Here is a 23,147-nt window from a genome sequence, read left to right on the forward strand (position 1 = left end):
CTTTGTTATACATCAATAGAAGAACACCTGTTTTGACTCTATAAATGCTTTTAGAAATTTTAAATATCCTTGATAATACCTTTTCGCATTTGCCTGAGAAATGGGAAATATGGTGTTTCCATTGAAATTTGTTATCCAGGATATCTTCTATAGGAACGTTCCAAATTGATAAGTGTATTCTTCAATCCGTATTCAACTTTCTATGTGCCATCATAACTTTGCTTTTGAGTAGGTTGAATTTAGATTTATAACGTTTAGACCACTGGAAACAGTATGCAGTAAATCTTGAGATAAAGAACAAGCGTCAGAGAAATGTCTGCATTGAACAATTAAAAGCACATCATCCCACAAGAGGAATTTAAAAACAGTTTTGAAAAGCAGACAATACATACAAAAGATCATCAATCAAAAGATTCAACAAGAAGAGCCTAGGGACTGATCTTTTTTACTTCCTTGTACGAAGTAAAAAGGAAGTATTGTAATCGCGAAAAGTTTCAGACAGCATTTCAACGAAAATATCCATTTTGACCGCTATCGAGTGCAATTTAACGATGTTTTTTCGTCATATCTGTACGTAAGAACAGAATAAAATACTCTTTTCCTTCAAAAAAGTTATAAAACTGCTTTAAAATTAATTCTGAAGAGAATTTTTCGTGGCGTCTGTACGAACGTATGCACGTACGTATCTCGCATAACTCAAAAACGAGTAGCCTCAGAACGTTGAAATTTTGTATATAGGACTGCTATAACATGTAGATGTGCACCTCGTATTTTGGTTGCAATCGGCAGCCCCGAACGTATATAAATATATTTATATATATATCCATTCTATTACCCGGCTCAGTGATCTCAGTTTCTTTACTCTTATATGTTTGTAAATTGTACATTTTTTGCTTTAAAAATGATTGAAATATGTTGTTTTTATCTTCCGGTTAAGGATTTTATGCCTTTAGTAAATCTGTGTGCAATAATTTTAGAATTATCAGCAATTTTAAAGTTGTTTAATTGCCGCTAAGCCTGTTTTTAATGGCGGCCATTGATGTTTACATTTGAAACAGGAGACTAGTGATTTGTTGCCAATCTAGAGAAACTTAGCTTCCAAACAACAAAGATAACGCATTCATTTATTATTGCCAATTAAATCATGCTTAATTCTTTCTGGAATTTTTTTCGAGGAAATTAGCGTTTGAGATTTACTTCGTAAATTTTAATATAGATATTTTGAGTTTTTATGTATTTTTGCCTTCTCGCGAAGTGAGAACTGAATTAATTGAATGAGAAATACTCAATCGTGTGTGAAAATCTGTTTCTTTTTTGTTTTATTTGCTTAATTTCTTTTATACATCATTCTAGCTTTATTATTTATTATAGTATTTGAAAAGAACATGTGGCAACGATTAGATAATTCTATTCTTTAAATGATATAAATTTTGTGCATTATGAGTTATAATACGAACGAAGTATAATAATATTGTTAAGTGAATCTAGCGCCAGAGTGTCGCTATGGTAAACAAATACTAGAGTGAATTTTAAAGAATGCATTTATTCTATTGTGGTTTATGCGCTGTCGGCGAAGTAGGTTTAATTCAATCTAATAAGTTTAAATAAAATGCAAGAAAAAATGCGTATAATTTAATATTCCGTACAAGGAAGTCATGTGGTGTACACATCAGATTTTTTTTTATTTTACAATGACGGGCACTTGCCTATAACGGCATGGGCCACTCTAAGGGCAGACGTGGTGGCTATTTTATTGTGGAGGAACCTAATAGGCTGAAAACTGAAGGAACAGACATTTTTACATCCACTTTTCCGAGATTCGAATCGGGGGCCTTCCATATCGCTGTCAGGCTCTCCTAACTACTATACCGACTGATCCTTGAGGAGAACTTCTCCTTGAACTAGTAGAAGTTGTTCCTAGGTATATAAGGTATTTCTCCCACCTTCTTGGCGTGCCTTCGTGGTGTAGTGGTTCTGCACGCTGGGTCGGTATTCCAGAGGTCCGTGGTTTGATTCCCGGGGAAGGCGGTTGCTAATTTTTCATCTCGTCTGCTTCCAAAAATACCTAATATCTTTACAGGTACATTAGCGCGTTTCAATAAATTCATGATTTCTGACTACCAAGCATTATTAATAGTCCCCTTTATACCCAGACTTACCAAAATCGTGGCGTAGTTTTGCCATTTAATTGCATAAATATGTCACATAGGCGAAGAAACAGATCTTCCGCTGAACTTTAAGGCGTAAAGCCATATTGATCTTCATCCAAATTATTTCTCTTTATGTGTCATTTCTGTCTGTTTAACTTCAGTGCCGCTTAACAGCTTAACTTCAGTGCCGCTAAACCGCTTAACTTCAGTATTTTTAGGGAATAGTCATAATTTTAGCTTTTATCCCCGCAGCAGGGAAATATTTCTGATCTAGACAGGCATTAAGTAATTTAAATAAGATAAAGAGACAAACATCGTAAAGATTCCGCGTCTTTTCATTTTTTCATATTTGATTCTTTTCATTTGTTCATATTTGATTCTTTTCATTTGCTAAGACTACTGTCTAGTCCAGTAGTGCTACTCAATTTTAAATCCTTTGTAACATCATTAACTTCAGCTATTAAAAAAAAAAAAAAAAAAAAGAAAAATCATTATTTAATCACAAGAAAACGTCATGGTGTTCGCTAAACTCTTAGAAGTGGTCGCATGCAGAAGTTTGTCTTGAAAGGATTTGCAGTAATTACATTTTATTCTCATTTCATGTTCATAAAAATTTAATTTTTTATTTTATTCCGTTAACGCTTTCTTCACGAGAAGAATCATGTAACTAATAGGCTAATAAGAAATGTAGGACATACATAAAATTTTGGAGAGAAAAATTTTCATTTTCAATGTCATATGTTACAAATCATGTTATCAAGTAATATCCTAAATGGAGGAACTTACATAATATAAATGTTACTTTCAATTTATCTCAGTTTTTTTTTGCATATTTTTAAGTAGAACGCACTAGATCTTTGCAAATAACAGTATATTCATTTCAAAACCCTTTACAATTATGCTGATTTGTGCGAAACCAGTGAGATCAAGGTTGTGAACTATACTTCATAAATAAACCTTACTCTTTAAAAGTTTTAACGCTCTCCGTTATAGCATTATAATAGAATAAACAATTACGAAAATATAATATACAAAAATAATATTATACTTAGACTAGGAAGAATTTGGAATACTGAAGTAAAACCTTATGAATAATCATATTACTTTTCGTTCTTACACAAGATGAAAGATAATGCATTCATATAAACATTTATTTGTACGAAAAGCAGTCAGTTTTTGGTTTTATGTCTCCAAAGAGACGAAATTGAACACTTCATACATTATTCATTATTGTTTTTCTTATATTAGAAATAGTAATACTTCTTTGAATTAAAGTCAGACAAGATCGATTTTGATAAAAATATGAATTGGTACTTTGTGATTAGTTATTGCAAGTACGTTTATCATGATTTGCTCGCGCTTTTTGAAGCGCCACCTTAAATAATATCACCTGTCATTAAAGGAAATACAAGATAAAGATATATAGAGATACACCAAGAAACCAACAGAGGTTTTTCTACGTTTGCTTGGCCAATTAACTTTTCAGCACTGAGAAGTTGGAATTTTTAACATATAGGATTATAAAAAAATGAAATGGCTGATTTTAAAGACAACTGAAGAAGAAGAGAAGAAAAAGAACGAAATAATTGTTTAATAAAAGTAGTTTCACTAGCATCAATAAGATGTTTACAATATAAAGTATGCTTATTTGTACCTCCTTTGTGAACAAACAATGTTCCTGGAAGTAATAAAATCTTCCACTGCCCAATAAACTGAACGTCGCCGGGAATGATATTCTTGGATAAAAAATAACTCAATAACCGAAAAATTAGTAATCTATTGGGAAAATGTCAAAAAGACTGGTGAAGGAAGTACAATTTCATATTCCGTATTGGTTAATTTTCTGCATGGGTAACAGTGCAGTATGAAGTAGGACATAATATAAATAATATCACCTGTCCTGAAGCAATAGGACTCCGCAGCTATTTAGAAGTGCTGACTACGTAAGGCGCAGTAGTTACATGTTTGCCTGTAGCTAATTTCACCTTAGTGTATAACGCCAGCAGAAGTCCCCCCACACGTTAAGCAAATCTGCTTTGGATGCATAGGTAACTTAAGTCATTTCTGGAATGTTTCGCCTTCCCAACCACTACAACGAATATGCACGAAATTGTAGCAGAATATTAGCTTCTCATCTACAGTCACCCATTGTTTCAGAAACCATTCTTTTTAATTTTGTAAATTCAAAGAGTACACTTCCCAACGCCATGCTTTGTTTTTATCACAGAATTCGTGAAGCGCCCACGTGTCAAGAGTCTTTATTTTTCCAATGGTAACAATTAAATAGTATACATTTAGTTATTTGCACAATTTATAGTGCATCTTATTAGATTAAATTTTATAAAATATTCGATTCAAAGGAAAAAGGATGATAGCCACGAGATTGACTTATTTTTAAGCCTCAGGTTTCTTGAGAAACATTTTGCAGGCTAACGACTAGCAGATTTCTCATTAGTTATCAATCTAGCGAATGTTTTATTGATGTTTTTACGGTAGAAGTTTCCAATTTGAAGTAGTGTAACTAAATATTCAATGAAATAAACACTATAATTTCTTCTCATGTGTGATGTTTTCACATGTTAAACAATTTTTTTAAACCTAGACTCTTGCGACTAGTAAAATTTGAAGTCATTCAAAGGCATTTAAAAACCCTTTTGTTACCTGATCTGGCTTTCAGTCATAACAATAAAAAAACCCTATTGTCTTCTGAATTTTTAGAGGAAATAATCTGGCATTTACATTTAGATTAAATAAGAATTAAAATGAGAAAGATGTCGTATAAATTGTTAATAAATTGCGCAAGGCTGAAAAGCTTTTTTTAGAGGATTAAGCTGAAATTTAAAACGTGTATTCGGAATTCTCCATAATACCTGAGAGCTAATATAATCGTGCTTCTAAATAACAGATGCAAAACGTATGCAAATTTTTAAAACATATCGCAATAATTTATTATACTCTTACGCAGTAATTTAATAACTCTTACGGTGTTAGATCAATGTTAGACAAAGAAAATCAGATTCAGCAAGCATGTGCATGAATTTTCCATCAAAGAAATGAGTGACACTGGTAAAGGAGAGAGCAAAATTCACACTTCTCAAGACACTGACTAAACGACAGCATGACTGACCTCAAAAACTGGTATTTTTGATAACTGGATAATTTTTTAAAACTTTTAAGAAATTGCAGTGATTAGTGACGACGTTTAATCGACGACTTGTTCATGCTTGCAAATGTTAGGCAAGATTCGCGAACTTGAAACGTCGCGTAACATTTAGTCGGAATAATAATAATGCAGAGTATTTCCATCATGTCTTCTGGTATCCATATGCATTCCGCGGTGGAAGGTATGTAGCCATATATGGTTTTATAGTCAAAAAAAGGTCTCAAGTATATAATAACGTTAATGCTCATAATATTTAAGCCTTCGCACAGCGCATTACTCTTAATACAGAATTGTATACTGCAAAGTACTACATTACTCAAGATCACACAACGTTTAATCTGTAACACATACATTTTCTTCATGTTGTTTAAACCATTATTTTGTAAGTAGTGGGTAAATATTTCTGTGAATTATTATTTTGATACCTGTGATATCTGAACGAGTCTTATTATATGAAATTCATGTAAATAATCTTAACATTTAGTATAGCTTTCAATCTTATGATATACTATTCCCTTATAGTAACACAAAATTACAATGTATTTCCTTCAAGGCCCTTATAAGCCTATATAACTCAACCACATTTATTTAAACTATGTTTCTTGTCCGGTTCTCCCGGTCGTCGGCCGGCAGTAGAATTTCTCCCCAAAGGACACACAAGAACAGATTAAGCATAATAGCAGCCCTGTTTTCTTCATGGGAGTGTAGGGGCAGTCATATATGCCTAATCAAATAGTCAGTCTCTGTGATTGGCCTTTTACTGGATCTAGAAACAAAAGAATTATTCTACCTTAAGTAATACATATTCAGTTAAGATCAGGTTAGGTTAGGTTATTGAAGGCGGTAAAGCTAAAGAGGCTATCTGCCTCAAAGGAGGGATGCTTTCAGGGAGGACTTTCTGAGAGTCAAATGGCTCTTATTAATATTACACATGGGGAAAAACACGAAAACCAACCATGCGACCAGCTCGTCCGCTTGAGTTCGGATCCAAGATAGGTGAACAAGCTGCGTTCAGCGATCTTAACTACTCGGCCAGTAGTGGGGTCCCAAACTCATTGACAAATCATTAAGTAATAACCATAGAAACAACTGTAATACACATACATTTGCTGACACAAATTTATATTTTGTTCATCTTTGAAAACTGAAATAGAAGACATATAATCTATTTTCGCTAATCTGGAGGTATTTCTTTTTCTACGATTTAAAAACGGAAAAAAAATGCCTTGATTTAAGATTTATGACATACTTCATTAAAAGTAAAAATTGTATTTTAAACAAGATTTGTTTAGGAATAGAAATGTTATTTTAAATAGATTTTATGAAAAGAAGACTGCTTGTGAGAAAAATACGAAATTGATAAAGAAAAATCATTATGTTTACAATCAAGAATATTTACTCGTAATTATTCGATTTTCGGTTTCTTGGAAATATACGTTTTTCGCATTTGAGTTTAGACAATAAATATGATCGCTAACACGCATGATTGCAGTCGCATGGTGACATCATAATTATGACGTCATAAGATAAATAATACAACGTGGAATGACAACAGTGTCCATTTTTATAGGACATGGTTTCTTAGGCACGCGAATGTCTCATATAGCGAAATTGATAATACTCACTTTCACGTGTTAATGATATTTCATCAATCCTCCTTGTTATATACGAATTTTTTTTTCTCATTGCTTTTTACTGCATTAAACATATTCTATATCTTTAATGTATTACTAATTAGTTTCGTATTTCCTCTGTTATTATTAGAGTTTGATGTCTTTTTAGATGAATTATTTCGAAAAGGTAAATATTTCTAAGCGGAAGGAGATATTTAAACACATACAACAACAAATCGGAATACAAATCAAACTCTGACAGAAATATTTTACACCATTCTGCTTCCCAAGCACTTTACTGTTTTAAGTATGCAGCGAGAAAAGCCATAGAGCGCAAAAATCCGCATTAGAAATTCTCTGCTTTTTTACTACCAAATGGAAATGACTTAGGAACACGAAGGGAAAAAGTCCTTTTTAAAATATGCTGACAGGGCTTATATTCAACGTAAAAGAATGTAGGGAACATCCAGCTTTTAACTTTAAGCTGCTCTTTTTAATGCAACGTTTCTTTATTCCTATAGGTTTTCTTCCTCTAGTTCTGGAAGTGTGGATTAGAGAACACCGGTGACTCTTGCTGGCACCCAATAAGCTTTGGTTAAAAGTTTTCACAAAGAATGTCATAGAAGTTTGTAAGTTTTTACTCCCCCAAGTTTCTTTTTTTCAGAGCCGAAGACTTTCCAAAATCTCACCAACTCATGCCACATACTCAACGTAAAGCGATAGACCTACAGATTGGTTTTTCTTTTTGTATTATTCAGCAAGAAGAGATAATGTGGTAAAAGGTTTTCTTCTCAGATAGCTTATATTTTAGAAAATCTGCAAGGGTTTGCTCTAAACCTAATGGAAGCGGTAACGGCAGCTTAAATAAGATTTTACCAACAGCTGAATATTTTTTCTTCAGATGGTGTTATCCAGAGTTATGTTTCACCTATGAACTTTTTTTGTATAAAAGTACTTAAATATTAGTGCATTTTTTTCCTTAAAAAACATTAGGTCTTTAAATATTCCAATAAATCTAATCGGTTGTAACATTGTTTACTCTTCCCCGAAGAGATTTAAAACATCATACAACTTTAAATTTTTGATTTTTTCTTTACCGTACAATACTTTTAACATTGTTACTCAAATATTTAAATTAGCCCATATATATTAATTAAAAAAGGTAGTAATATTTTTTAATTTTCATACTTTTTATGTGGAGACAGGTGATTCGATTATTTTGTGTAAACTGATATTATGATACCGATTGGTTCTTTTTTCAAATTCAGCGACGTAAAATATCGTATATTTAATTTATATGAATTTAGATAGAGTATTTTATAACAATTAATAGTTAAGTTTTTGTTGCTGTTGGCCATAGACCTTGGAACTAACGTATTCGTCGGTAGTTGCCTGGATCTTCCATCCTTCTTTTCTTATACCAAAACTTTCGAAAGGGCTTTCGATTCGTCAGTATTTTAAGTGCCCCCATTCCACAAAGATATTATTCGATGGTTATACAGAAATTTTTTTATACATTTTGTTATATTTCTGAACATATATCGAGTGATCTTTATAACAATTATCGACTGTAATTTCTATTACTAAACACGGTTTATATGTTAGGTCTTCTGACATGCATTTTTTATCTATGTATACGAGCAAATAGGTAAGAAAAAAAATTACAGTCTTCGAAATGTCCAACGGCTGAGTAAATAAGACCGATAAATGTCAGTTCAGCTTGAACGAGAACGAGATTTCGACAAATGTGCTAAAATGTGTTATCTGTATGGTTAATCTTTTTTAAAAGGATCGTGAATACTTTTCTGCAAAATCCTTCACGAAAGCATGTAAGCCTCTCACCTGCATTCTCTAATTAGTAAACAAAAAGACAATTAAACTAATCTAGAAACATAGTAAAATGCAATTTTATTGTTAGATATCAGGATGTAAACCGTTAAGAAGTTATCTTACGTGTGTTTTCGAAATTACAATGCTACATTATTTGTGATGAACTTAAACAATCTAACTTGATTAAAGGTATACTATTAAGAACTTATATAGTATAGATAGTAAGAGCTAAGATTAATGAAATTTGTTCGATTAACTATTTAAAAGTTGAAACAATTAAATACCTTAAAGTCTCAGTATAAATATTAATTTAAACTGAAAGACGAATTGATTTAAAATTGGTATAGCAAAGACCTGTGCTAGAAATAAATTGTGCTAGAAATAAATTGATTCTATTTAGCAGTAAAGTTTCCTATATTAGAATATTTATTAATTTCGAAAAGCCTAAGCATAATTAATTTAATATTAATTTCTTGATTTCCATTTATCAAAAGAATAAGTTAATAACAGCGATGAAACAACTGATATTCGTCCGTTATATAGAAATGAAAAATTAATGATATGATGATATTTTGCAGAAATTAAACGAGCGTAAAAAGCTTTTGTCAATGAATGAGTAGTATATCCACAATTTATCGATTCGTATAACGTACTGTTAGTTGTAGACTGGTTTGATTTATTTGATAACCGCAAAGAAAGATCGCAGAAAGATCGCTTTGGTGGACGAAAATCTACGGAAAATTACCTGTATTCCGTTACACATGGGAAAGTCACAAGAATGATATGTAGCCTGTTTGTTTGCCGAGATTTCAGCTAAATGTAAATGAATGAGGATAATGGTGTTCAATAGATTTACGTGTTCTGTTAGTTGCAGGGAATACAAGTTTATGCATACTTGCATTCTCTGTATGAAAGGATTTCATGTAATCTAGAAAAATATTTTTATATCACTTCTCCCCTTTTTTCTAAATGTCACCTGATTTTTACCAGAGATTAACAGGTATAGTTTTCTTAACCTGTGGTGGAAAAGAGATGCTAAAAAGTTCTTTCAAAATTTTCCAATCTTTAAATTTCCAATTTTAAGTAATAAATAGCAACCATGGCTAGGTAGAGGAAGGTTTAAGCAGAGCAACCTTATCTTATATATTTATGTCTCGAAAAGATTTGCGTATAAATTTCTAAGACATTTATTTGTACATTATATTAAACAATTTCATGAGTTGATATTGTAAAGAGAATTTGCTTCGGCGTTGCTAAATTTATACTTATCGCATCTTTTCATAATTTTATATATAGCAAAAGCCATGCAGTATAAGAATGTGATAACACTGACATGAGCCTGATAGAACGTCAAGTTAAATTATCACAAGGAGGTCAAGTATAAGCATAGATTAATACAATTAATATAGTCATTTAAAGAGTTTAAAACTAAAATTTTTAACGTGATACTATTTGTAAAAATATATATTGAAATCATTACTTTTTGCGGCATAAGCCTTAATTATTTTCGGAGATTTTTTTTATCGATGTATATATGTAAGATAAACTTGACCAATCACCAAATTGCAAAAGAAAACTAAAAAACTGAAACTTTTTACTCCTTCCCTTCTTTCTATGAACTGATGCGTCACTTTTGCTTGTGCTTTTGTCTTGGCCAGACGTTCTTTCTGCAATTATGTCTACTTTTGCTGCTATGGGAAAAATATCAAAATCTAAAATATTCTTTAATAGGCACGAGTACAGTGCCAGGTGAATTGGGGCCACAAGTAAATTAAAATAAATAAAAGGAATTTAATCCTGCTCGATTGCTTATTCTTCAAAATGCGTGGGCACTCTAAGCTTCAAGTGTCTACGCAACTAGTATTTCTACGTATTTTCGTCTCTGTATTATTATTTTCAGAGCTTCCAAAATTGTTCTGTCATTGTATTCTTCGGCAAATTCTAATTCTGAAAAAATCTACTGGGGTTTATTAAGCTCTGTTCACAGGGAATCATGGGAAAAGTGCTGTTTCACCGAAGATTTTAATGCACATTGTGCCGCATTCTCAATCAAATCCTTCATGTCGTGTCATCGAACCGCAGTTTCATTATTATATATACATAAATGACCAATAAATAAAACTTCACAAATAAAACTGCCAAGCATAGATAGAAGATAAAGAAGAGTCCAATAATATCCACAGTAGTCATTAGTTTCCATTCACAATTATTGCTTGTTGCTGTTAAAAAAGGTCATTCTTTAAAAATGTAATGTGAAGTTTCCCTTCGGGCTTTAAATGTACATCGTGCATTGAATCCTAAATGATAGCTTAAACTTCAAAAGATTTATCTTCATTTATAATCGCTTAGACAGAGAAAGCAGAAAGTAAAAAGAAAGCTGACGGCCCGCGATTTTCCCTTTCAGAATGTCCCTTCTATCCCACATTCTCCATTCATTGCAATTAATTCGACCGAGCGCTAAAGTCTTTGAGGAATAATTATTTAGCTACATTCAGTCAATAACATCTGATGCTTTCCCCTGATTTCTAGCATCGTGTATGTAATTTTGGAGAGGAAGAGAAGGAGAGAGGAAGAGCAGGCAACGACTTCCAACTGCATATCAAGTTCCTGAATTAATAAGTGTCCACGATTCTGATTGAATTTCGAGGCTTCTGACTTCAACTTTAGACGGAGATACAAATTTAAATGAACCTTGATGATCAAAGTGCATGTCTTTGCACGCCAACGTAGACGGTTAGCATCCGAAATCAGCAGTAAAATAAGCAACTCAGAAACTGCAACTGGGAAAAATTTAAACCACGGAAAATATCTGCGGTTAGGACATATTAGGAACTCAGAGTATATATCGTTTCATACATTTGATACTAAATTTCCTAAAATATCTTATTAACGTACATTAAGAAATTAGTCAGCTTTCGAAACCTATCTTTAAAATAATTGCAGTTTTAATTTGCCTTAGTTTTTTCATAATTTGATTTTTTTCCAGCGCTAACTTTGATTTTATACCACAGAAAGAAAAGTTAATAAAATTCAGTATATGAGCTCCAATAGCAAATATTAATTTTTCGATACATTATGGTGAAATCTGTTGTATATCTTTAAAAAAAGATATTTTTTTTAATTTTCGAATTTCTTGGTATTAAAAAAGATATTTTTTTTAATACCAAGAAATTCGCCATCGATTTAAAGAGAATTTTTTAACCTCGATAATATAATAATTGGTGTGCCAGTTTCTAAAACAGAATTAAGGGATCATTTCAAGTAATGTTTCAAATATTTTACTGAATTTAAAACTAAAAAGAAGAAGAAAGAAATGGAAGAAAGGTTTTGGAGACAGGAAGGTATATTCCTTTTTTTTATTATATGTCATTTTTATGTTTTATTTGAATTATGCATCGAATTAGAAGCTATAATTATTTATTTTCACCATAATGATCCCATTTATTATTTCAGTTTCACTAGCATTGTAGTCTCATAGACCGCATTTTAGGCGAAACACACGTACACAAAACTTGGATGACGCTCGACACGAAAAAATTCGAAAACGTGTACAAGATTTTGCTCTTTATAATGCAACGATTATATCTACTTAACATAGGACTTAATATTTTATTTGATTTAATCAGTAACTACAAAGTAAAGTGAAGCTATCAACGTAAGGAATCTATCAAAGTATTATCAAATTTGAAATTATATGAAATTTTCTATTCCTTATTTTTATTATCTCAAATAAGATTATGATGATTATATATACAATACTGTCTAAATATATTATGATGCTAACTTACAAATTTTAACTGATTAACAAAATGCTGATGAAAGTTATAAATCTTATATGGGTATAAAAAACCAGCTATTATTCTTCGCGTTTAAAAAATTTCGATATTGTCCTTAACTCTTTGAAAACCATAACGCCCCAGACGGCCTTTCATTCAAACGCTCACAACCGCCGAAATTCCGATGTTGTTTTCTTCCCTCCCCTAAGGCATGCAGTAGCAGGTGCAGTTTCCCCGAATGCATTATATCAGTTTATTACAGACAGCTTGTCCTAAAAGGATTTATTTGTGGTTTCCTATCTTTATTTGTTAGGAAATGAGACAGGATGACATTTGAAATCTTCACTCATCTTTGTGCGTTAATGGATGGGGAAGGGAGGAAATTACTGTGACTCTCGAAAACCTTTTCGGGCGGTTCGGTATTTTATGCGTACAGGTTAGCGAAAACTTCGGTTTTCAAAGAGTTAATTGCATGCCAAGGAAAGTAGTCGATTTTGTGTTGCTGAGCTCACCACTATACAGTGTTCAATGTTCTTGACAAAGACGGGCGCATTTGACTCCTTGACAAGGTGAATGTCATGGGGTTGTGCTGACCATTGTCAGATAAATGAGATTGGTAACAACAATATTAATAAATTCCTTAACATGAATTTACATCAGTTAATAATTACTTAATATTATGAAAACACTGCAGTAACTGTATAAGGTATTTCTCCAACCTTCCTAGCGTGCCTTCGAGGTGTAGTGGTTCTGCACGCTGGGCCTGTATTCCTGAGGTTCGTGGTGTGATTCCCGGCGAAGGCGATTGCTCATTTTTAATCTCTAATGTCTCTACAACTGAAAATAATGGTGCACAAGGAAACGAAATTTGCATTCTTTAGCTATCCTGTTGATTAAGCATAAGCTAATTATTGTTCAGTAGTGCACCCATTTAAGTAAGAATGATTGATTATCTAACATCTATCCAACTGATAAGAACGCTCTTCTACCCAGTATCTTTTTGAGTAGATACAGAAGTTTTCCTAGAGTGTTTTCGAAAAGAAATTGTCTCATGATTGCTTCACAGGTAGGTAACTGTGAAGGTTAGCCCTAACATTTTCACTCTGAATTCCATTTCGACTGTAACAGAGGACATCGTCTAGAAAGACTATAAATAGACAGGTTCTGAAGTTCTTTTGACTTTTACAAAAAATGACTCCAGTAACGGATCTGAACTGGAATTCCTAGAATCTTACGAACAGAATGGGTGAACTGGAAGATTTCCTTATCGCACACTACATTGATACAGCACTTATTACAGACATGCACGTAATACCGACACACTCACTCAGTGTTCTGAATTATCGCAGACACATATGCGACAGAATTCGCTATAGAGGAAGGGGAGGAGCCCTCATTTATACAAATATCAGTTTAAACTGTAGCTTCTTTCATTCCGATAATCGTAAAGGTTGTGAGTTCGAAATCAGTAGTTAAGCAGCGGTTTTGAGAGTTTGTAGTAAGAGAGTTAGTTACGAATTTATGCCGAGTGTTTTAAGTAGCTTTGTACGTGAATAGTTGGTGTTTATCCCTTTAGATTATACTGAAATTGTAGGTTTGGCTTTGCTGTGTGCAGCCGAATCAGCGGTTTAGATAAATAAGGAGCCAGTCTTGTAGCCAATCTTACTTTATTGTGATTTTACATCTTATTTTTCTGTGAAGTTACTTAGTCATAAATGGTAGTAGATTGTAAGAACCGAGCGTGTGCGTTTTCTGTTACATTCAAATAAAAGGTTATTTAAACCTTAAAGGAAATAAAAAAGAAAAAAGTAAATACGGGGCATAAATTGGGAACTAACTCTCTTACTACAAACTTTTAAAACAGCTGCTTAAATACTGATTCCGAATTCATATAGATTTGCATACTACGTCATTAAAATTTACATTCTGGCAGGAATATGAAATCAGAAAGGAAAGGAAAGCTTCTGAAATAAAAAATAATTGGTTAGAATAAGGCGAGGTTTCTGCAATATATGTGTCTTGATTTATTTGATTATGGCAAAGTACTAGACAGCTATCTTCCTAATTGAACAGATGCTTTGGTGGAGGATGTTCTAAGGGAAACTGGCTCGGATATGGAGATCAAACATTCACAATAAATGAGCGTCTGCAAAATGTTATGAGAAAACGCCTTAAAGGTAATAGCTTTGTTTACATAAAATATATAAAATGTATTAATTTGAAGAGTTATATTTATGTAGATTCATTGTGTGTATTTACGTCTCATAACCTTTAATTTATTGCATTCAAGTTTTATACATGGAACGTTTTCACGTTTGATTTTACACTCTTTATAGCTGTAAGTGTACGAAAAGGAGTTGCCTTTTTATTTAAATTTCCTTCCAGACACTTTCAGAAGTGGATTGAAGGGAAGCACAGGAGGTGGAAATAGGAAGGCAATAAAATCACTCAGAAGCCTTACAATAATATCTGCTTCAAACGCAAAAGAGGATGCGCCAACAAAGTTAAGACCATACCATCTCAATACATTTGTGAATAAGGCGATTTAAAATCAAATCAAGGGGAAGGATACATAGAAGATACAAGGCAGAGGAAATAGGGGAGGATGTCTCGAAAACGAGAGGAAATGGAGAACACGGAGGAGAATTATTCTCTCGTCAAGACTAAAAGGTTGAATCGAAAACTGCAATCATAAGTGAGGATTGATGGGCCTTTTAGGCAGACGGTCTAATTTGTGGAGCAGTCATCATCTGCTTAATGTGGACTGTTTTCTACAGCAGCTTATACACATCACTTTCATTTATTTGCATGGACTCTTGCAAATGATATCCCTTTTGGAAGCTTAACGCTAAAGAATGTAGTCTTATCATCTCTTTTATCAGTGGATTGGAAACTCTAAATGCCTAAATGCATGACTAGAGTAAATTCCTTGCAAGCAGAAAATAATTACAGATTCCTGTTAGATTAATGCTATGGTTTAAGATCACTCTTTGGAATGAACTTTTGTTTCCAGCTAATGAAAGCTGATGACTGCTTTGTGCAGTCGCTGCGTAAGCTATTCTTTAAAACAAATTTTGATTTCCGAATTTCGAATTATTAATTATTAAAGTTCCGTAGTAATTAAATCAAAAAGAGTGGTAAACTAGCTAATACGAAGAATAAAATAAAAAAAAAAAGTAACAATAAAATTAATAGTTGAAAATTCTTTGGTCCTTTCCCAAGAAAATTTTTAACAGACCTACGTCTCTAATTATGGATGATTATTAATACAAATTCATGAGATAAATCAAAAAGTTTGTAAAACAATAAACAGATTTATGGTAATTATTAAAAAATGCGAGACAATTAAAGTTTTTTGTAATATTATTCATGAATGTTATTAAAATTAAGTTAAATAATTTTTTCTTTTAATTTTTCAATAAATCATCAAGAGCATGTCGTCAGAGTGGATTATATCTTGTTTAAATTTAAAGCATTTTAATTTACTCGTCTGAAAACATTTGATTAATGTTATAAATAATTAATATTAGCTCAGTTTCTCTCATTTTTACGAATAAGGTATTTATACGAAGGCGAATATACAGTTACGAAATTTTATGAAATATCTGTTTGTACCACAAGTCTTTTTTTTCTTAAAACCAATTGCTGGAGATAGTAAAGTAAAGTAAATAGAGTTTGCTTAAATAATAGCTGCATATCATTCTTCTTAACTAACTGCTGCATTGATTTATTAATTATACATTTATATTTTAGTACCATCCAAAGATCAAATATTCTTAGAGACATATATTACATAAATTACTGTAAACAGAGAAAATAAAGTGTACTCTAAGAATAAGATAAAAATGTTTTCGACCTCGAAAGAGATCCAATTAGAAGCTGTTTTGGATTATACTGTGAAACGTTTGGTAACTGTGCAGGAATGCGTTTTGACTAAAACCATTAACCATTACCAGAACTGGAAACTATTCGGCTGCAAGTGAAACATCTTCGCCTGCGTCGCGAAATGATCCGCGTACGTAACCTGGACATCATTTCTAGAAGGACTGTTTTGGTTAAAAACCTTCTTTAAACAAACGGTGAAATAAATTATCTTCCCGTGAAAAGTTTCCTCCTATCGTCGCGAGTTCTATAGCGTAATTCATTATAAAAAAGGATTGGATAACTATAATTTATTGTAAAGTGACGATTCAAAAGTTTTTAAAGTCTTTAAACCATTTTTACGAACACGCATTCCATGGATCTGAAGCCAGTATACATGCAGTTACTGCATTTGTAACATGCACTAAGTAATAGCGTTTGTAACGTTTGAAGAGCAGCACCGTTTATAATATATTTTGAGAATAAGCTCATAGTATTACAAGATATTTTGTAAAAAAATAAATCTGATACCCTAAATCTTCCTCAGTACGCCAGTTTTGTACGCACGGGTATGAATGAAAGCCCTCTGTTCCGTCGCCGATCCGAGAGTTAAAATAGTAAGTAAGCTTAGAAATTGAGAAAAAAATAAATTGTGAATGTGGTTAAAAAAGTGTGATCAAGAACAAAGATATGGAGCTATATTTAACTTGATTTTACTGACTTCTGATGCTCTAAGCAGCAATAGTGAATTTGAAAATTTTCCGAAAGAAGCTTTACATTTATTGGTACCTCTGTCTTTAGAAGACATAGTCAAGAATGCTGTGACAGAAGTGATACAAATGATAAAGACAATTTCTCTTTTCTGTATGAATTACTATTTTGGGCTAAGCATATACTTTGTCAAAATTTAATTTATATTATTATTTAAATATGAAATGATAAAAATGGCTTTTTTCCCTGGTTAACGTATGTTTCGTACTGCGAATTTCGTTAAAAACGTTACCTATAATTGAGCATTCTAAAACATATTATTGGCTATATGTATAAATAAAACTTCAAAAAAAAATAAATTTTAAGTCAATTTTTTTTAATTAAAGAAACACAATAAGTCCCCATGTACCACATAGTATCACATGGGGCTTACAGAAGTAAGTATGAAACACAAATAAGAATGTTTTTATACCTTTCTGATAGAAGTTTAGGGTCTCTTGCTCCTAGCGCGGCATCCAGTAACGTTCAGTGCGCAACAGCATTTTACAATAAAAATATCTTTTAATTCATTTGTCATGGAAGCAATGAAATGTTTCAAAATAATATTTTTATTATTTAAATCAATATTATATAAATAAATTTTAATTGACAGTTATGACTGTATCCTTTCCTAATTTTTGTATCACATTGATATAAAATATTTCAAAGTAGATAAGAAGGCTGACTGTAAAAGAGGAAACAGGAAACATGAAATCAGAAATTATTTGTTACTCGGGTTTCATCCATTCACATCGTGTTAATACGAAAGAAAAAAAAATGTAGTAGTAATTGGAGTAATAAAATTGCGGAGTAAGTTCTAACCTCTTTGTGATAGATAAAAAACGTATCAATTGTATCCTAAATAAAAAAGTAATAAAAGATGTAAGAAAACTTGTATAAAAATAAAGTATGCAAAAGTAGTTATCTTTAGACTGTTTGATGAATCATGAAGCACTGCCAATTGTTACAGTGTCAATGTCGAAATCTAAAAGACTGGAAAAGTTTGGTCATGGTAGCTTGGTAAGCTTATGATTTAAAAATTAGGTGAATAATTAAAAAAAATATGCTTATATAGCAAAATGTAGAAACAATTTAATGTAGAATATCTGAAAAAAGTATTTTATTGCATTGACATTATTTGCACTACTTTATGGTAAAGTAAGGAAGGAATCCGTATGAAAAAGTACATTATCCGTATGAAAAAATCCGTATGAAAAAGTACAAAATTGTACAAGTTCTTTATGATGTGGAAATTATTCGTTAGTTATACCCGGCACATAATATATTAAGCAGGCAACTTTTAGATTCTTTGGCTATAAAACCCTTGCGTTGTACGTTGAATCATATTTGATATTCAAACAGGAGATATCAACAAATGGTGAATTATAAGTTTCTTATGTTTCTTCCATGGACAAGTGGGATGCAAGGAAATTGTAACGCAACAAGTGAGGTTTGAGGAAAGATTGTTCCACTGTTTACATTGAAACTTGCTTCAGAATGTTATCTTTCAGTTTGGTGGGAAAAGAGCTTTATTACCGAAGTGAAAAAACATCTTTGCTCAATATCCCGATTTCCTGCTTTTGAGTATGAAACGTAAATATGCATTATACGATTTTTCACTCACAAAGGATTTTAGGTTTCTTCTGTTAATTCCATAATTTAAAATACTGCATTTTATTACTTTTCCTGCTCTCCTATAAACACTATACCTACCTTTCCAGCATTTACGTTTTTGAACCTAGGACACTAGCGTCAGCCTTTCCAAGCAACCAGTAATGTTTCTTACATATGTTTAACACAATATCAGGATATACAATTGCTAAATATTAATAATATTAATAATACAGAGTGATATACAACTACTAAATTATATATCATTATGTTCTTTTACTTGAATTCCACTTATACATACCCTACAATAATAGATGTTGAAATGGTAATTCATAGGTATTGCGAAATATTTTATTGACAACATAATAAGTTTTCATGCAAACTTACCATTGAGGCCTACTTGTGGACTTGACAACTGGAGTGAAGCCTTCATGGAATAACAAAAGGACTTTGCTGAAGTTAACAAATGTGAATACCACGCGCTGTAACAGAAGAAAAAAGCACTCTTAAAATGCATAAAACATTGGTATTGAAATTAAATATCAGCTCATTTAAGACAATGAAAAAGTGTCTTTGTATACTATAATAGAATTATGATCTAACGTGTTAAACAATCCTAATTATCTTTTGCCCTCGCTATATAAGAATAGTATTTTTTGTATATTCAACAGTCGCAAATGATGATGAACAGTCTTACACAAAATTTAAAAATTAATGCCATTAAATTGCAGAAAAAACTCTTTAACATTAAATTAACTAGTTTAATTTAGTTTTAGTAAAATTACATATTGAAGAATTCAAACTTAGCAACCAGCGATTATCGTCTGCGTAGTTGAATCTAACTAAAATGCATTTGCTTTATTTATTGCACTGTTGCCTCATTATAACGATCTTATAAATCATTGTTATAAGATACCACTGATATTATGCTACAAGCTGATGATTTTCCTAGTAGAAAATTAAATTTCAATTTAGCAGAAAGATTTGTGCGCTCATGTACTTAGAAAACTTCAGAAAACATTGTTATGCATTATTCAAGCAAAATCTAGGGGCATGTAGTAAACAAAAACATACGATTATATTACTATATAAACAAAATAACACTAAATATGCATGCATTATAAAAACCTTTTTATTAATTCTAATAATTTCAGCAATAATTTAGTTGCTTATATTTTCCTGTAAAATTAAAATTTTGACCATTGATAAATTGCGTGGTTTCAGTGTCACTGATATTCTATGTTTTCAACTGATGCAAATATTTCTTAGCAGGTTATAAAATATATTAATCTGTAGGTACCATCATTTTCTAAGTAAGCTTATAGCTCCAATTTCTTCTCATACTCAACAATTTTATCCTAAAAATTTCCTTGAATATAGTTTAATTTATTTTGATGTTAAGCATATAATTCCGATATCGTATTTCCTACATGTAGTTTTAAGCAACATTTATTGTAAGATCTGCGGCATACTGAACTGCCTAAATCCAAAGAGAACTGCATTTTCTGTGAATTTCAGCTGGGTAAACAAACCTGATATAGGCATTATCTGTTTTTGATCATCGGAATTGGATCTGATAAATATCCGAGTCTATTTACTATCAAAGAAAGTGCTGCGACAGCATTCTGTGAATTGGAATAAACATTCCAAAAACGAATCCAGAAAGTGTTTCGTATTTTACGTTGCGTTGCAAAACTGAAACGATTGTTTTTTTTTGGATAACAAAGAATAGGTACAACATTCACTGTTGAGCTGGCGATGATTTCTATAAATATGCTCTTTTGGTTTCACGGTATCGTGTTCCTTCATTTTAGGTCTATCAGCCTTGTCTTCTCTTCGTCAACAGTTTTATTTATAGTTGCTTATTTCAGGTTTTCCTTTTTTCTCGTAGACTATATATTTCTTCGCCTCCTTGGGATTTCTCCTTTACAAGATTTCTTGAAACATATTATTGGTTCTAAATCTCAAATATTACAGAGATTTGTAGATTGCTACAAATATTCGAAAATATGATACGTAACGGTTGAATGATTATGCACTTTTTACTCGGAAATTTAGTGAATTATTTATTTAAACGCGAGAATTGAATTTCCTTCATTTGTGTTCACATTTTGATACATTTTAAGCTTATAGTTTAGTTTTTTTGTTGCTTTATAATTAGTCTTAATCTCTTATTGGGACTATAAGTGTCTTCAAAATCTGCTCTTTTGATCCACGCAAATGTCCAAAAGAGGCCAAAAAATGAAGTTCAGATTAATTGCGGATGCTACACTATAACTGAAAAATCTCAGAATTTGGAAATTAAACATGGAAACTGTCCATCACGTTTACCACCAAGACTGACATTTTGTGACATTTATTAATGATTACCTTATCGGTGGATTTCTCATTCTAGTCTTAAAAACAAATTTTTACATTGGTGCTTTTACATTGATTGACGCTGATTCTTATCAGCGAACATCCAAATACAGAGAGGTTGTTCAAGAATCGGTAAGTTAATCCATCTTGTTAATGTGAATACTAATATTTTCCTAGTTTTTTAGTTAATAAGGTAAAGTTTATACAAACTATAATATCCTTCAATTATAAAAACAGCACACATTTTCTTTTATTAATTTAATTATTTAGTACCAATATAAAATTAAACACATTTTAATTAGTTGTGTTTTAAATGTATAAGTACACTGACAGTAATTTATGACAAAATTATTTTTTCAAAGGGTGGACAAGAAACCGACGGTCTGTAGCATATTACATTTCATAAAAGTTGTTCCCATTTAAAGAAAGATTTCCACTATGCACTACAGAAAGGCTTTTCGATAAAATTTTAACGAAATTTTGTAAACTTCAAATAATCAGAATTAAATAAAGATGTTGCTTTGCAAAATAATAAAAAAAAATACAGTTATGTAGAATGGCGTTCCATAGAAATCTGCAAAGCTTCTAAACTATGATCAAAATAAATTTTTAGTTCCTGATGTGTACGGAATATAGAATAGGAAAAAAGAACTTTCTATTCGTAAATATTGAATAGTTTTTGAGTGAAACATTTTGCCTTTTTCTCTAGCTTACTGTTTTTTATATTCGGAATTTATGCAGAATTTTATGCGATATCCTGTATAGTTATGCTTACGAAATACAAAAATTAAATCTTATAAAATTTTAAGATCAATTTAAATCATAAAATTAATTGAAGGATTAAATGAGTGTTGATAGTTATGAAATTTTTATTCCTGAAATTAATGCTTTTAATTATTTTATATGTAGGTCGAATATGAAAAATGGCTTCTTAATTTATAAGGATTTTAATTTTTTACTACCATTTATTTTATTTTAAACTTTGCTATCCTGTCTTATTTTCCATTTTCGGCATAACAGAAGTAAGCATTACAAAAGAGGGTTCCTTCATAGTTTTTAAGTGTAATAGAAATCCACTGTAAAAGCACGAATGTAAAAATTTGTAATTAATTCTTTTCAATAAACGCTCGTCTAGTGAATATCATATGGTACCCGGTCACTATCAGGCAGTAGACATATATTTAAACATATATGGTATGATATCGCTTTCATCACTTGAGATACTTGAACAATGTTTCTTTCCACATTTTTGTGTTTATTGAACTTAATTCTGGTTATCGATCGTTATGACTGTATTTTTGCGATTTTCTTGTACAACCCCTTATGAGCCTTGTGGATTGTTATTATCTAGATAATAAAGGTATCTCAGTAATACCCACATTCTCAATCGTCAGGCAATGGCTAATGATCCTGTATATTGTCATGTCCATGTCATTTACCGATTCCGTGTAGAACAGGAATTCGCAGTAAATTCATGGCGCTCCTTAACATTGCGACTTGGTATAAATAGGTGAAACGCAATGCGCCTTATAATTGCACATCTAGGAATAATAGCCTTATAAAAAAGAATTTAATAAATCATCTTTTGCAAAACATTGATAATTTGAAACCTACAAATCCATTGCTTCGGCCAAAATCATGACAAATAGTTTGAGAGCTAGTTGTCTTGATGCTTTCGATACTCCTAATACTGTTTCAACATTAGAGATAAATACAAACCCGTATTTTCCACTGATTTATAAATGAACGTTCCCTTATTTTTTCACATTTTGTCATCTTTCGATTTAGCTTTTCTTGTGTTATTTTTGCAGCATGATTTCAGTTCGCAGTAGAGACATTCATTGCTAACCAGTAATAAGTTCTTTAACATTTATTTCCCTTTCTTTCTGTACATGACACTTACTTTTTACTTAGTTCGTGTTTAAGAAGACGATATTATTCAACCTGAAAGCGATTTTGTGTAAATAAAATTGGCTCTAATAAAGTTTTTACTATACGTTCATATCACGGCAGAATGAGATTAGTACCATGTAAA

The 23,147-nt window shown here is 31.6% G+C and overlaps 1 protein-coding gene across 1 annotated transcript in view; it reads right to left on the reverse strand.

Annotated features, from left to right (window-relative positions):
* LOC118200167 (cytosolic carboxypeptidase 6-like) overlaps window positions 1–23,147 on the reverse strand; it is a 769,798-nt gene that overhangs the window by 106,639 nt on the left and 640,012 nt on the right. Inside the window, exon 4 of the mRNA XM_085818789.1 lies at window positions 19,142–19,236. Coding sequence (XP_085674915.1) covers window positions 19,142–19,236 — 95 coding nt within the window. The remainder of the gene's footprint in view (window positions 1–19,141; window positions 19,237–23,147) is intronic.

The sequence above is a fragment of the Stegodyphus dumicola genome, chromosome 6, assembly GCF_044657685.1.
Source record: "Stegodyphus dumicola isolate Sdum_Otavi_A_Nest chromosome 6, ASM4465768v1".
Classification (NCBI taxonomy): Eukaryota; Metazoa; Arthropoda; class Arachnida; order Araneae; family Eresidae; genus Stegodyphus; species Stegodyphus dumicola.